Source organism: Pelobates fuscus, chromosome 5 (assembly GCF_036172605.1).
Source record: "Pelobates fuscus isolate aPelFus1 chromosome 5, aPelFus1.pri, whole genome shotgun sequence".
NCBI lineage: Eukaryota > Metazoa > Chordata > Amphibia > Anura > Pelobatidae > Pelobates > Pelobates fuscus.
Window position 1 is genome coordinate 344670941 of NC_086321.1, and position 17764 is coordinate 344688704.

At 40.4% G+C, this 17764-nt stretch overlaps 1 protein-coding gene across 1 annotated transcript in view; it reads left to right on the forward strand.

Annotated features, from left to right (window-relative positions):
• The first annotated feature begins 601 nt into the window (after positions 1 to 601).
• Positions 602 to 17764, forward strand: part of LOC134611686 (uncharacterized) — a 161402-nt gene continuing 144239 nt past the window's right edge. The window contains exons 1-2 of the mRNA XM_063455827.1: positions 602 to 628; positions 4717 to 4850. Coding sequence (XP_063311897.1) covers positions 4742 to 4850 — 109 coding nt within the window. The 5' untranslated portion in view covers positions 602 to 628; positions 4717 to 4741. The remainder of the gene's footprint in view (positions 629 to 4716; positions 4851 to 17764) is intronic.

Sequence of the window (17764 nt, forward strand, 5' to 3'; positions counted from 1 at the left end):
TGTATGTCTCTGTATGCTTTGTTTTGTGTGTCTGCATCTTTTTGACGTCTCTGTATGACTTAAACCGGCCTTGATTCTGGGGACATTCCACCAAATGACATCTGTCTCTGTGCACACTTTTTACAAAATACATACAGATCAGATGCAAAGGCTCTTTTTATAACAGCAATGCACATGGATCCAAGATGGAAGCCACCAGTTTCTAAAAGAAATAAAAATGACAGTGTTTAGTTCTGAATTTAGTTTTTATATTTCAGACCTCAAATGGATATTTGTAAAACATAGGGCATGAATAAACAATATATTAATATACACGTATGTGCATGTCGTTTGCGGACACATTTATGAGCATGATTATATATTAATCATTTTCCTAGCAGTGTAGTGCATAGCATTGCATAACATTGTTGTGTTGAAAAAAAATGCCCGCCCTAAGATCCTGCACTTTCTCAGCCTGTGTGATCTGAACACTGCTAACCTGTTACTGCTTGGTATTTGTTTAAACCTTCCCTGAGGCAGTAACATGTGCTGGCAACCCTGAGCCAATAGGGACACAGACAACTGTTTTTCCTGGAGACGAGTTTTATTGTAACAAGAGTAAGCAAAGCAGAACTGAGACTGTGCACGTGTAAGTCAGCAAAAATTGTTATGAAATTATTTTTTTAAAATTTTTCTTTTATTGCCATTTTGGAACTGATAAATTCAGTTTAATTTGGTGTAATATCTATATGATAGGGGGAGCTCTTGCTAACATATGCCAATTAAGGCAAAATAAGCTATTTCATATCTTATCTTATCTTATGTTATCTGAAAGGAAATTTTTTTATGTGTTTTATAATTTGCAAAAGTATCCATGCAGGGAAAATAATGATAAAGCAGTATGTGTGTAGATCATTTGCCAATCCAAAAACAAACATTTATGTCGTATAGTTAGTATAGTGTTTTATAAGAAAAATGTCCCTTCGCTCCAGACTGCGTGTAACCCAAAACCTTCTGTTCTGACACAATTGTTAGTCAAAGACATAAATAATGCAAACCTGCTTTTTTTCATGATAAACAGGAACAGCTTGTAGAATCTGCTAACCCTAATTAATTTTAACTTTAGGGATTTTTCGTGGTTGTTCAAATCCAGAGATATTTCTCCAGGGATTAGTTCAAATGTTTGCTAGTGTTTTGTGAAAAACAATTTTAGTCAACAGAAACAAAGGCATGGAAAATAACCTTTTATAATAGACAGTGCCCTTTTTAGGCTTAAAGAGATAGTGTAGTGCCAGGAATACAAAGCTGTATTTCTGGCACTATGGCTCCCTCTGCTTCCCCTCTCCCTCGTGCCCCCCTCCCCGGTGAATAAAGGGTTAAAAAAACCTTTATTTACTCACCTTATCTTCGGCGCTGGGTCGAAGCTATGCCCTCTTCGACGCCCCGTACCGAGCGGGCGCTAATGCGCATGCGCCGCAAATGCTGCGCGCGCATTAGATCTCCCCATAGGAAAGCATTGAATCAATGCTGTCCTATGGGGAAAAATCTGATGTTGGATGTCCCTCTGCAGAGCGTGAGGACGTCCATCATTAGATACCGGACCAAAGGTCCATTTTGATCCAGGAAGGATGAGAAGAAAAGGAGGGAGTCAAGGAGGGAGTGGGAGCTCTGACTCCCATCAGCCTGAGCCAGCCTCCTGGACTCCAAAGGTAGGAAACACATAAAGATGTGCATGTATGTGTCTGCATGTATTTATGTGTCTGTGTCTGTTTGAATGTATGTCTGATTGTATGTGTGTATGTGTATTTCTGTATCTGCATGTGTCTCTATGTGACCCTTTGTATCAGTATGTTTCTGTGTGTCTTTGTATATATGTGTATATGTGTGTCTCTGTCTGTTTGTATAAGTGTATATGTTTGTATGTGTATCTGTGTGTATGTTTGTATGTGTGTCTGCAAGTCTTTGTATCTGCATGTGTGTCTATGTTTGTATCTGTGTGAGTGCCATTCTGTGTATATGAATGTGTATCATTCTGTGTGTATGTGTAGCTGTATGTGTGTCTGTGTATCTGTATATATGTCAGTGTCTGTATCTGTGTGTATCTGTGTATCTGTGTATCTGCATGTGTATCTGTGCATCAGTGTATGTAGGTGTGTCAGTGTGTATCTGCATGTGTGTCTGTGTATGCACTTGTGAGTCTGTGTATCTCTATATGTATGTCTGTACCTGTGTATGTGTGCATCTCTATGTATGTCAGTGTTTGCATCTGTATGTGTGTTAGTGTGTGTATTGTCTCTCAGTAAGAAATGAGAAGGATAAGTGTATGTTTTATTTATTTTTATTTTTGTGTGGGCGTTGATGGCGTGATTGCATGCTAGGAAGGGGTAGGGCTAGGTCAGGAGGCCCTAATCAAATACCTGCCCAGGGTCCAAACAATATTAAAGACGGCCCTGGCCTCTATACAGACTAAAGTAAAATTCTGACAGTGTCTGTTACATTGTGACAGCCTGTTACAGTCCGAGGGAAAATAATAAAAGCACATGGCCAGCAAGTTGCCGGTACTCTCCTGGGACAGTAAATTGCCTAGGACAGACTTCAGCTTTTCGGGACTGCAACTATTGGCAACTATGATTATTGCCATCAGATGGCTATAAATGTATTGGCCACTCGATGGGCCCCCGCAGTGTGTGGGCCCCAGTGCAGCTGCACTGACTGCACTGGCGGTAGTTCCGCCAGAGATTCTAGAGTTTTTGAACATTTATGGTTTGTTACTGTTGCTGCGACATTAATGCTGCATAGCAGATTTAAGTTATGTCACTGACCTGCATGAAAATAAAGTTGTGGCTATAAAATGAACCATAAATAATTGGGGTATTATTTATTTATTTATTTATAAAATATTTTACCAGGAAAGATACATTGAGATTTCTCTCGTTTTCAATTACCGTATATACTCGAGTATAAGCCGAGTTTTTCAGCACATTTTTTTGTGCTGAAAAACCCCAACTCGGCTTATACTCGAGTCACTGTCTGTATTATGGCAATTTACATTGCCATAATACAGACTGGGGGCTGTGGGGGCTGCAGAGAGTTTACTTACCTCGCCTGCAACTCCTGTCAGCTCCCTTCTCCTCCGAGCCGGTCAGTTCAGCACCTCGGTCAGCTCCCAGTGTAAGTCTCGCGAGAGCCGCGGGGTCATAGTGCGGCTCTCGCGAGACTTAGTGTGAGCTGACAGAGGGAGCTGCGCGGAGGAGAAGGGAGCTGCAGGAGAGGTAAGTAAACTCTCAGCCAGCCCCCCTCCCCCCTACTGGACTGCCAATGCCACTGGACCACCAGGGAAGGAGAGCCCCCCTCCCTGCCATGTATCAAGCAGGGAGGGGGGATGAAAAAATATATAAATAGTAAAATATTTATTATAATAAAAAATAATAATTTAACAAAATAAAATTAAAATAATAAAAAAAATAATAATAAAAATGCCCACCCCCCACCAAGGCTCTGCAACACACACACACACACACTGCATCACACACATTGCACTCATACACACTGCACACACACACACACACACTGCACTCATATACACACACACTGCACTCATACACACACACTGCATTCATTATATACACACACTGTAAATAAATATTCAATTAATATAATTTTTTTTAGGATCTAATTTTATTTAGAAATTTACCAGTAGCTGCTGCATTTCCCACCCTAGTCTTATACTCGAGTCAATAAGTTTTCCCAGTTTTTTGGGGGTAAAATTAGGGGCCTCGGCTTATATTCGGGTCGGCTTATACTCGAGTATATACGGTATGTCCTGGGTCCACAAATCAGATTGTATGATGTTCTGTATAGATAGACATGGAAAATGCATTCATGTTTTTATTGATTAAAGGAACACTCCAAACACTTAAAGCACATTAGCTCGCTGAAGTGCTTTATATGTGGGGAGTGTGTTAGCTTTCTTCATTTTACAAAAAGTGCAAATTTCAATTGGCATTTTTATAAAGTAACCATTTTACACCAGTCTGGCTGTCAATCAGACAACAGGTCCTGTTACTTCCTGGTTTGTTTAGCGTGTTAGTTTAAAGGAACAGAACTCAAGAGAAAAGCTATTGCCCACAGTACCTGCCTTGCAAAGACTTCTCATTAAGCTGCATCAGGATGTCTGTGATTGGACAGCCACAGAAAGTATAGGTAGGGTTAGAAGGGGAGGACTTGAACAGGCTGCAGATGAGATCTGCAGATTTTTGCAAGATGTTTTTAGATATACCCCCTGTAGGAAAATGCATTATTAAATGTATGCACATTTTGGGAAATATCTGCTAAATAGTGATTTCATGTATTTTTTTGGGGGTGGCAGGGTGTCCCTTTAAGCAGTATGCCTTTACGTCTATGCTGCATTAATTTGGGCAATTTGTGTTCAGAATGAGGACACAGTTATATCATTCTTTTGGCATCTGAGCATCTGTTTATTCAGTATACAAGTTCATGTCAGACCTGAAAGCACTTTCATTACTAAACAAAAATAAAACTTTCGTAACATGTGAACAGTTATATTCCATTCTCAAATGATGTGCACGTTACAAAATGCCTATTACGTACATGTGTTGATGGATGTGGTATAACTAGATTGGCTTTAACTCAATGTCATTACATTTCATGTCATCAATGTGGCAGTGATTAAAATAGTGTTATAAACAGTAATTTTGCTTGCTTTTTTTGTTCTAGAATCTGGATTTACAAAACGAAAACCATGGGTATTTATGCCAGTAAATTCAATGAAAGTGGTGGGAACATTCTCATGGAGTCAACAGACCCTTCACAATACAACTGGATTACTGCGCATGCACAGACATGTAAACGTAAGACGCAACTTTCCAATCATTGTTTTCTTAATCAATATACATTTTAGGCAACAAGCTAGGTATCTCAGATTGCATATATCCCAACAGTGCATGATTTGTCAGGACTGTCAAGAATTTTACTGTCCTAATATTTGGGTGTTCTGAGGACACCAGAGACATGTCCCCAATAAGCACAGCTTGAATATACACTTTGAAAACTCTTAAAGGAACACTATAGCGTTAGGAATACAAAACTGTATTCCTAACACTACTGTGTCCCACTGCACCGCCCCTTTTGCTGCACTTTTACACTTACCTGATGGGACCTCAGTGCTGGGTCGGGCTCCTCCTCCTGTGATGTCAGCCAATGGGGAGACCTAATACCCAATAGAAAATTGTTAACTCAATACTCTCCTATGGAGCATTTGAAGATGCCAGACGTCCTCATGCCAATTCCGTGATGAGTCCAGCGTCATTTCACAAAGTCAAACTACATGAAACTGCAGAAGCGTGTCTAGTGACAGTCTGGTCGCCTTAGCCCTGTAATGTAGAAATTGTAGTATCTCTCAAACCGCCATGTTTGCAACTGTATAGCTAAAATATTGCACCCAGACCCCTCTAGTGAGATAAAGTGGTCTGGGTGCCTATAGTATCCCTTTAACTAAAATCATTCAGCCCTCAGCACAGACAAGAGAGCTTCAACAGCAATTTCCAGTGGAATGGGCCATCGCTAATGCTAGTCAGCCACTCACCTTTCGTCTTTTCTATATTTTAATCTCCTCTGAGAAGGATGCTGAATAGAGGAACATTAAAAATCCTGTGATGTAATGTCCACAACAGATACAGTTCAAAACAGTTATCATAAAAAATTATGTTTTTCCTAGTGATTGGTGATTGGTGATTGTGCAACGAATGATATATAGTGTGATTATACACCAAGGTATAAGATGTTTCTTAACTTCAAATTATCTCAAGGATTCCACAGATAAATATTTAGATAACTGTTTGAATTAACACAAAGAAAATATTTGGTGAAGAAAATTGCAGTCATGCCTCAAATCCTCAAGCCTGCTTTGGTTGATGTGTGTGAATGTTATAGCCTCATAAGTTAAGTGTGCAAGAACAGAGGTTGTAATAGCGTAACAAAACTATAAAAAAAGTTATCAAGTTTGTTTGAAATTTACAAATCTACTTCCTCATCCATAGGAGACTGTACGTGTCTCAGCAACATAATCTTTGGTTCATCCAAAGGGGTGCATTTCACACATGCTTTTTTTCCTGATCGCACCAGACAGAATATATAAACAAACAAGTCCCATCCATAATTAATCTAATTAATCTCTTGTGGAGAAATAATAACATATTTTAGTATAGCATTATCCAAGGACATAGAGATGTAGCAAGCTAATACCCAACTGTTTAGGAAAGCTTATGGCCTCCCTGAGTAACCTCTACCTCACACACCTGTCCCTTGCTCTCTCTCCTAAAGGGCAGCAATCTATTCTCTACTCCAGCTCTGCTTCACTCCACTTTGTTTGATTGCTATCCCCTGTCCTGTTGTGTTTTACACCCTGCCTAAGGATATGTTGGTACCAACATTATACCACCCATGGATTATACCACCCCTGCTGTTCACACTAGACCAAGTTCTGGTCTAGTAAACATGAGTATAATTTCACTTACCAATTTGACACATCTGCCTGTACCTACTTCACCATTGGAGTTATCTTCTGCATTTGCTTTCACATATGCCCTGCACATTGCACCTTATCCAAAGTACTCGTGGTGACCATATCATCATATATCCTTAGACGGGGGTTGTCCATGCGAAAAACAGCAGAGCTCTGAAGTAGCTCATAAGAATGTGAGTGGTAGTGACACATATATATCCACCACAAATACGCTATACCAACTGTATTGCACTGTTATTTTGTTATCTTTGTTTTTTTTGGGGCTGGGGGGGCGCAAGGGAGGGGAGGGCGCGAGAGAGCTTTAGTTCTAGAAATACAACTTTATATTCCTAGCACTATAATATCCCTGTAAGGGATGCTTTATTACATTTTATCATTGCCATTATTAATTGTTTTGAATAAGAGATATGGTAAAGATGCTAATGATATATTGGGAGGTTCAAAAATCTTCATTATCTATAATACATAGATCTCAGTTACATTACACATATCAGAACAGCTTGATATTGTTTTTATTCTATAGTGAAGCTCCTACAATGGTACATTGTATTGAGACGATAAACTGCATTCAGCAAAGTATGTGATTATACGAATAATATTGTATGCCATACTAAACCGAACGCCCAAACATAAACCAATTCTTTTTAGCAGAAAACCTTTTCATTCTTCATAGAACACGGTTCTATCTCCCAGCTCTGAAAGAGGTTAATAATGTTGTATACCTTTTGGTCAAAGGGCCACCACGCTTTTTCATTTTTAGACAAAGGCTTTTTTTTATCTCAGTCGCCTGTAAATCATTTCACCAATAATAATGTGCCCTTTTCCTTCCATATCTGCAGTTATGCTTGTTGTCTTGCTGTGATTCGTTTAGCAGTTCTTTCGCTTGCCACTTTTTTTTTCTTGATCCTCACAGATTTTGTGACTTATTTTTATTGGAGTTCACAACAAACGAACAGATGTTGATTGTAGACTCGTGTTGAGATAGCAAAACGCAATATAAAACATGAATGGCGTTAATAAATGCGATTCTAGGCACTCGTTTATCTTTTATTAACTATGCTAGTATTTTAATGTCTTTAGTTCGTCTTCAATTTCCTGCAAAGCTGTGTTTTTTATTTTTTTGTTATTACTTTGATAACACTGAAAAATTGTCGCCGCTATTAAATACCAACTTTCCAAAGACTGCAAAATGAATATTAAAGATAAAAAAAATGTCATAAAGTATATACCTCCCTGGTAATTGAATTCTGCTTTAAATCTTTACAATCTTCTCTTTCTCTTCTTCAATCTACAAGTGCACATGTGACTATTGTGTCTTTTTAAATCTTCGCAAAAAATGTGTACAGGTGACATATACAAAAATATTTTAAAGGTACAAATAAATGATTTACCCAAAGACCTTCTATTTTGGATTCTTCCATCTTTCCCCACAATTCTTTCCAGCCTTGCTTGCTATGACCTCTGTTACCATCATGCCTCTATTGCACTCTTGAGATATAGCTGTTGCGTATCTGCAACTCTAGTCAGAAAAACAATGTAAACGTAGGGTTTTGTCTTCTCTTATAATTGATATTTGAAGATAGTATTCTTTTTGCCACTACCCAGCTATCGGATGTCTTATCTACAACTCCCAATTCCTAATGATGTGGATATGTGAATAAGAACCAGTTTAAAATGGAGGATTACTCTTATTATCTCTTGAAAGCAAAGTCTCAGCCAGTGCACTCGCCCTACATATGCTGTATATGTTATGCTGCTTGGAGTAAGTGGCGGAACTACCGCGGTTGGAGGGGTCGCATCTGCGACAGGGCCAGTCACTCCAGGGGACTGACTGCTTCTACCGGGGTGCCCGCCCGCATTGTGGTGCGGCCCCGAGCCACGCGGAACAACCAGGGCTAGGGCCACAATGAAGGGACCTATCAGTGGCCCATGCTCTTGGGGCCACCCGATGGCAATGAATTTCCTGGGGCCAGGTTTGCACTTTAAGAACGCGACCGGGCCCTATTGATAATGTCATAGTGATTTTATCTATGTAGACATACTGCAATTGTTGCACTACCATTCTATGTATACTATTTCATCTCTCTTCGCTGTGATAAAGATTGATTTATGTCGTGTCACATGCAGAAAGTTCACAACTTTTTTTTTTTTTTATTATTTTATTGCATTAATAATGTTGATGCATTGAGCATATAATTGCCGGCATACAGATCTGAAAATAAAAAATAAAAATGTTAAAGTGCTCGTTTTAATAAAAAATGAAAACTTTTTTTTAGTAGCTAGAAGGTACATAAGTTGTTTGAATTGTTGTAACGTTTATGTGTAAAATAGAGGTTCATTTTAAAGGGGACCTTTAAGTATCATAACAACTACAGCTCATTTTTATGGTTTTGGTGCTTTAACACTATAAAAATGAGCTGTAGTTGTTAAGTTTGACTCTCCCAGAACCCACAGTCCAACCCTGTTGAAGCCTAATTGTTAATTCTAAAATTATACTTTCACATCACCAAGTATACATCCATTTTGCCTTGAATGGCAATAATAGGCTGTTAGATGTAGACTAACCCACGCCAGCACATCAATGCCACCCAAAGATGGATGTATTTGCACTTGACAATGCAAAGTGTAATTTTTCATTACCAGCAGCTGCAGAGGGGACAAAACAAAAAAAAATACTCAAATTATAGCGGTTAACACTATAAAATGTGGAAAACAACCAAGGGGGGTGAATGCGAGTCACAGTATATTGTTTAGGTATTTTATAGATAAGAAAATGAGATGACTTGATTTTGAAGATGTTGCCTTTCAATCTTTCACTGACACCTTTCACTGACTGTGGCCAGAAATGTTAAATTTATAACAAAGGACTTTATCTGCCAAGCTGCTGAAATCTGTTCACTCAAGTGATGTCAAAATCACACGGAGTAACATCATAAATCATAATGTGCCAAACTATGCCTGAAAAGAAGAAGAATCGAGTGCTTTTTGCTTAAAATGTGAAATAGCTCATTTACCGCACATACATAATCTTATTCAACTTGTCAATTGCTTGTTGTAATAGATTGCATAAAAATATGTACATACTAGAAGTAATTGATATAAAGGACTTGCACAAATATTCATATAATATTTGTTGCCAGTAACCGCAAAATGTGGGTTATTTTTTTTTTTTGTAAATTCTTTATTTTCAGGTTATATCATCATTTGTAGTGGGATACAGAATTAAGTGGGTAGCGGTACAGTTCGCCATAGAGTCATTAAAAAATGTGTCCATTTTGGGGGTGGAGCCTAGCTGTGGAGCCGAGCGGACATACTCTGTAAGAGCTCCTGGGCCAGATCACACAAATCGTGATATAATCGCGGGCCAACCAAGAAATATGGACCCAAACTGACAGAACCCTACTAATTAGGCTTCGATGCACCAGGGGATACCCCACACAAGCTAATCGGACACTGGACTCCCCGGAACGAGGCTTGAGGCCTACACCACGCTGAGCTGAGGAGAGACAGCCGTCCTCCCAGCTCTCGGAGCTGCTGAGAGATTGCTACACACAGTTGTGGGGGTTATCCCGGTCCACCACGGTGGAATCTTCACTCAAGCTCCAGACCCAGGGGAACACAAGCAGCAGGTACAGGGCCACAGCACCTAAGAAAGCGGCTGCCCGCGTGGAAATGGCACGAGTGAGCCACAATGAACCACAACTGCTATGCGACAGCCTGCCGGCCCGAATTGATCACCTGTTCGCGTTTTTTTGGAGAAGATTGCAGGAGAGGTTGGAAACCAGAGTTGAAAAAGAAGCGACGCCAAGGCGGTCTGGCTCTCCCCACGACAGCATCACCTCCATGGCTCCGAAAACAGGCAAGACAAGGCCCCGGCAGATCCAGCGGAGAAAGAGAAAACAGGGATACCATACACAACTGACTCTGAGCAACAGAGCACGACCACCCATCCGGCAGAGCAACCGCAACAGCGAGACCACACTGCGGCACAATGATGCTTACCCTGGGGACTATCCCAGACCCGGCATCCGCAAACGGAACCCCAAAACAAGTGGCCAGATCAAAAGAGCTCACTCACAGCCCAAAGGCATCCAGACCAAGCTACACTGGACAACGCACAAGAGGATGCCACAGCTGCCTACCGCTGGGACTCTCACAGTGTCGGAGGTACCAGGGAGAACCCCCTCACGTAATAGGGCCAAGGCTAAACTGGGTGGCCCGCTCAAGACTTTCCCTAACCAAGGAGGTCGGAAGCCAAGTCGGGGAATAGGGTGAACTTCCAACAATGTACTACCTGTGGTGTACCTCTCAGTTACTGCCTTGCCTCAATTCCACGGACTGACATGCACCAACCCTTGCCTGGACTACTGGCACTATGTTTCCCAATCATATATGGCCACAACCCCAGGCATAGATGAGGTTTCATTATTTTCATTGCGGTGTACTCACGGTGTAATTGTCTCCCCAGGGACATTCAGTTACTGTTGCGACAAACGTCGGTTACAAGTTAATTTTTTCAACATAGTCAGTTAAGAAGCTCCGCTAACCTCCTTTGTACAAGTCCTGACTAACACCTCACTTATATTGTTCATCTTTACCCAAAGCAAATGTGCTATGATAAACAGCAGTAATTCATAGCAACGCAGTAATATATTAATTATGTTCCACCGGTTATTATTTAGTTTGTCTATGCTTAGTATATTTCTCAGCCTGTACTGACACTGACTTAACACATATGATCTTCCTGCACCAAAAGCATACTTTACAGGCTGTCTCACCCTCACGGGCTACTCATTAAGTTAAGCTTGGTTATATACAAAAAAAAATGTGCACATATTCATGGCAAAGAAAATTTGAGCAAGCTTGTTTATTATCTACTAGTACATCTATTGTATGTCCTGTATTTTCTACCCAGTGGGGTTTCTTAACCTGCTTCTCAGTTCGAAAGCTTATATTACCTCTGACTCTCTAATCTATAATAATGGATCTAAGCTACATCTATCGTACCTTAACAGCTCAGATATGCACCATGTTGTCATGTTTATGTTGTATGGATATAGTGCTTTCCTCTGTGATTGTGAACTCTCACAACTCTTGCCTGTTAAGCAGCATTGTCACCTAAGGGCAGCCACAGTAGTAGGCTTAGCTCGATCTTGTATATCTAGCATGTTGTGAAGCATCCTATTCATATAACCTTATGCATTCCTTAATGCCTACCCAATGTGATACCATACTATAATGACTACCCACCCAAGCAATGTTAGCACTCTAAGCCTGAAAACCAATGCTTTCACCTCTAGACCTTCTCTTATGTTGCTTCAGGTAATGTCGCTATATCTATTATTGTTGCCTTGTCAGATTTATGACTGATTACTAATAATATAAAATTGTGCAGATTATCTATTTGCCATGTTTGACATTGTAAGAATCTATTTCACCTGTGACTGCTGTTGTGGCAAAACAGGCTCGTTCGTATCGCTTGCACAACAAAAATAAAGAATAAAAAAGAAAAAAAAATGTGTCCATTTTATCATTACAGTTGGAATTATGAGATCATTTAGTGCGTAGTGGCAGCTTCTGGTCGAGTTTCGTATTGGCAGGTATAGTCCCCACGGGGACCCTGTCGAATGTCTCTGTATGTCTGTCGATGGGGATGGAGTCCCTCTGGATGTGCGAGTCATTGGTATATATGAGTGGCATATGTGAGACTGTTGGGGTCATGGAGCTTTTGTTTCAGGCGAGGGTAAGGGGGTTTAGGGTAGGGTTGGGATATGGATCCCCAGGCATCAGGTGTCTGTGTGGTCTCGTGTGGGGGCTTGTCCCTAGTGGAGCCGGGGCTTTTCGTCACCCTTCGTCGTGTACGTGTCGGTTTGCGGACGCCTGTGGGTTGTCCGAGGTCAGGTGCGGATATCAAATGTAGTTTTTTTTAAACTCTGCCATCTCCTGTTCCAGGGGTAGGCAACCTTTGGCACTCCAGATGTGGACTGTATCTCCCATTAAGATTTTGTAGCCATAATGGTGGCAAAGCATCAGGGGTGATGTAGTCCACAATAGCTGGTGACTTCCCTTTTAGTGCAGCCAGGGCTATAAGTACAAGTAGGACATTGCTGTTTCAATATATATATATATATTTAAAATTATCAATAGTGACATTGTAACACTGTTATCTGTCATAAATCTCTGAATCATACCTCACATGTACATATTTTTTTAAAGTAGACAAGAGAATGGTTTGACAACTTGAATGGGTCTACCTTGTACCAGTTGCCTCCTCCTCTGCTGCTGGAAGCTGCGTTGCTGAGCTAAGCCCAGTGGTGCAGGACTAGTGGCTGAGAGCAGTCAGTTGAAACGCTCAGCCAATGCATTTGCCCTACATATGCTGCATATGTTATGTTGCTTGGAGTTAGTGGCGAAACTACCGCAGTCGCAGGGGTCGCAGATGCGACCGGGTCGGTCACTCCAGGGGGCCTGGCCACCCTGCCGAATGCTGCGACCGGGGTGCCCGCTCGCATTGTGGTGCGGCTCTGGCCACGCGGACAACCAGGGCTAGGGCCGCAATGAAGGGTCCCATGGGGTGGCCAATGCTCTTGGGAACACCCGATGGCAATGAATTTCCTGGGGCCTGGTCTGCGCTGTGGCGCTTTAAGAGCGCAACTGGGCCCTATTGATGATGTCACACATACACCTTTTTAACAGTTTGTGTATGTGTGAATGTCTGTATCTGTATGTTTGTATGTGTTTGTGTCTGTGTGTGAATGTCTGTGTCTGTCTGTGTGTGAATGTCTGTGTCTGCATGTGTCTGTCTGTGTATCTGTGTCTGTGTGTTTGTGTGTGTGTGAATGTCTGTTTCTGTTTGTGTCTGTATGTGTGTGTTTGTGAATGTTTATCTGTATATTTGTGTGTGTGTCTTTGTGTGTGTGTGTGTGTGTGTGTGTGTGAATGTCTGTATCTGTGTATCTGTATGTGTGTGTGTGAATGTCTGTATTTGTATATCTGTGTGTGTGTCTGTAAGTATATGTTTGTGTCTGCATGTGTGTGTGTGTGTGTGTGTGTCTGTATGCATCTAATTGTCTGTATGTCTCTTTGAATGTGTATCTCTTTGTCTGCATGTGTATCTGTTTGTCTATATGGGTATCTGTATGTGTATCGGTTTGCATGTGTGTCAGTGTGTGCCCCTTTGTATCTGTATGTGTGTCACTGTTTATATCTGTATGCGTGTCATTCTGTGTATCTTAATGTTTGTCATTAAGTGTGTCTGTGTATCTGCATGAGCACGTCGGGTCAGATGGTCAGTACGTATGAACTAGAATGCGTGTATGTATGTATGTGTGTATGGCCCTCGGGGCTCGTAAGTTTTTTTTGTTTTCTTTTACGTTTCAATATAGATGCAGATCTTGTTCATATTACTGTTACCACGCGTAATCGCCTTTGCCGAGGCTTGTTTATCAGAACTGCAGATAACGTGAGTGCGAGCTTAATGCACTTTGTTTAGACTCACATGTGCTTGTCTGAGCAGAGGCGTACAGGTCAAGGTAATCAGGCTATGATAGGTCTTAAATGTAGGTAGTCTATGCAAAGCTGAATACGTGAGAAATTTTTATGTATTTACTAACCAAATCATAAATTATGTAACTGATATTTATATTCTGAATTGTTATTCCTGGAATTGGAAGGAGAACAATTAGATTTTTTCCTAGAAATGAATGGAGAGCAATTCTCAAGGTAAATCCCAAGGTTTAACATATTAGTACTATATAACACACTCTGTGAATTTATAAGTAGCATTCCCAGGATTAGCCCTTTTTTTTTGGGGGGGGGGGGGGTTGGCTGGTAGCATACGTAATGCTGACAGCAGGAATGAAATAGATCAAATAGTAAATAATTCTATTACCTACCACACGTTTTGAATAAACCATAAAATGTGCTTAGAGTATTGTGACGGGGGATGAGGTTTAGTTCTGTTTGAATTATACATTAGCAGTGTATAGGCCTAATTGGACGACTATTATGTAAGGGAATTATATCGAACATTGGACTAACAGTTAGTAATGCTAGTAATAGATGGAATTATAGGCTGTTATTTGATAATTGAGGCAATAATAACATATAACGACCAGCATACAAATAGCACACTAGAACAATTAAACTAGACAAACTAGCAATTTTGTCATTATAAAAATAAAATAAAAAAATATTGGTAAACAATGTGACAGCATTTATTACTATGGCTGTCTCGCTAGAGGTCGCTAGTGAGTCCGTATGAGCAAAAGAACTAGAGAAGTGCGGTCATATAAATGCCTAAGCGCTTTGAGCATGTGTACCGAGAGGATAGCCTGACAAGTGAATGCCGACCGAACAAGTGAGCGTGTAGGGCCGTAGTGTATGTGATTGGGCTGCCGAATGACATCTGTACAAAGTTTTGTTTGTTTGTTTGTTTTTAGAGAGAAAAAAACAAAACTTTAAATATTGTAACGTGTATTATTTTATTATTTGAGACATTTCTTTTCACTGCTTAAATAATATAGCGATACCGATATGTAAATAAATGAAATTATATTATTAACCTTGCCAACTTAATAACCATTGCATGAGAAAGATTAGCATTGTGTGAACGGTCCTTTTAAGTGAACAGAAATATGCGTATGAAAGGTTTAAGCAAACATATCTTAGTGACAGGAAGTAACCGAAAGATATCATAACGAATGGAAAATAACGAACGCTTCACAAATAGAAATGAAACTTAATACAGTTTTAACCGAGCTATACGAACAGTATTCCAACCAAACGATTATGTGAAATGATTTGACAGTATTGTAACTAATAACGGGCATAGTGTGACTGAGAATGCTGGGAATAGTTTGACGTTCGTTAATACAAAAGCCGCATGAGGAATTCCGCATAATTCACAGAGGATTATGCACGAACGCCATTATGCTGAACATTTAATTGCACGAAAGAAAAGCAAATGTCTATGAAAGAAACCAACATAAACGTCCGTATAGCCTAAATTACTTACATTTGAAGTTGCGACTTGCCAGAAAGTATTTTGTTCGTATGATTATACTTACGATGGAACGCTATGTTCGTGTCAGTACGTCAGCGCGGAATGACGTCAGAGGTCAGCACGAACCGGAAGAGGAAACAGGAACTTCCAGATGGCTACGATAGGTAAGCTGGGGTTACTGGGGATTTAAAAAGGAAAATAACCCCTCCCACAAATTCAGGCATATGTCTTCCACGTATAAACATTGGTCTTTTTAGGCTCATGTAGCTCCACAACTGAATAATGCATGTTTTAGGCATGCCCCAATATAATGCTTTATTTTTTTTATATACGATTACTAGCCCTGACCAGGCTTTGGTGAATCCCCCATTCCTCCATAATAAGTTTTATGCTTTAATGGGTGGGCCTTGTCACACTTGTTGTGCTATGATGCTGCAGTTAATAAAACAGAGACAGTTCTCTATGATGCTTGCAAGAATTTCCACTGCACCTTGAGAAATACTCAGTTGCGGCAGAAACTAGATATATAGTTCATAGTGCAGAAAAACATATTGTAGAGATCCAACAGTGTCATTAAGAGGTATCATAATCCCTTATTGAGAGAGACAGCTCATCTTTATAGTGCTTTCTGTAAAAGACTGTAAAATGTACAGCATTTATGATCGAGGAAGCAGAATGATAGAAAAAGTTTCATCTGCTATATTGCAACTTCAAGAACGGGTATCTATACATAATATTAAAATGGCATGGAAACATAATTTAAAAAAATCAAAAACTTTTCTGCCCTTACTAAATTTTAAAGGGACACTCTAAACACCATAACCACTAAATAATATTATGGTGAGTGTGGTGTTATTAGTTTATAGGCACCATACCACGGTAGTATGTCAACCATTTTAGAGTCTGGGGCTGAGAGCTGAGACTGTGTGCATACCTTTGATAATCAAGTTTTTCGAGCATGGGGGGTTGGTTAAGGATGCAGGCTTACGGTGCAGAATTCTGCAAAACATTCATTTATTTTGTGAAAAAAAACTATAAAGATTTGAACATGCAAAAAACACATCATAATAATGAGGCCAAAAGCTATCAAATGCATTAGCTGACTTCATGACCAATCATCTCTTTAAGTTGTGTCCAGTCCATTTCACAAACAGATTTTTATTTGTTACGGTCCCTGATGCCCTCTAAAACAAAAAGTACCTTGTAGAGTATGCATGTCAACCTCAAAGTCTAGCACGGGCCAAATAAACAAGGTTTACGTTTATGAGAGCCGCAAAAAAAAAACTTACATTTTCATAGAAAAGTTGGTTTATTTTGAAAAGTGCAGTATAAAAATTCCCCCAGCATCCCCCTCTACTAAACTACAGCACCCCCTCTACCAAATCCTCGTCCTCCCCCTATACTAAATCCCAGCACCCCCTCTACTAAATCCCAGCACCCTCCTCTAACCAACAAGCAGACTCCACTCACATTGCCGTTGCCAGTGTGCGACTCCGCAGTCCGGCCTCTGGTATAGCCCATATGGCGCCGTCCGCACCTTGTGCCAAAGCGGATCCTCCCACTACTTCTTGAAACCCTGTGAAGGTGGAGCACGTCAACGTCATGTCGGAATGTGACGTGGTGTTGCGTGTCTCAGTGCACCTCCAGGAACCTCACAGCTCCCTCTGCATTACTACAGACGGTGCACACAAGAGAGCAGTGAGGATCAGGAAGACTGAACTCCCTCGCTGCCGCCAGCACCTGCAATGTGGAGAAAGTCGGTGCCTTCTCTGCTTTAACACCAAGCATGTATTACCAAGATGTCCATTGTGGGCTGCATGCGGCCCGCGGGCTGAAAATTTGACATGCTTGTTGTAGAGCATACAAATTAGGTTTATTTTAATGTTGTTGCAGAAGTAACATTCAATAACTGGAAATAGATGTTTGCATTGGACTAGCCTCTCGTTCAATGTTTCCAAAGTGTCTTAATGTGAATTTGGTCCTAAAACAATAGTCATTCCCAGGACAAATGAATTGAACACATTGCGTAATAACATTTGTGTTCCCTTTCTTGACCTTTTTCATTTTAATGGTCACTTGTGACCACTATGCAATCACCTAGTTTGACTACAGAGGGATAGTTTGTATGTGCCAAGTGTGATCTTCTGCCAAATTAGGCTGGATATTCTCCCAAGTCAGATATTTTCCATTTGTAATGTTCCCTATGGCTCACCATGAATCTGGAAAGTGACTGGTTA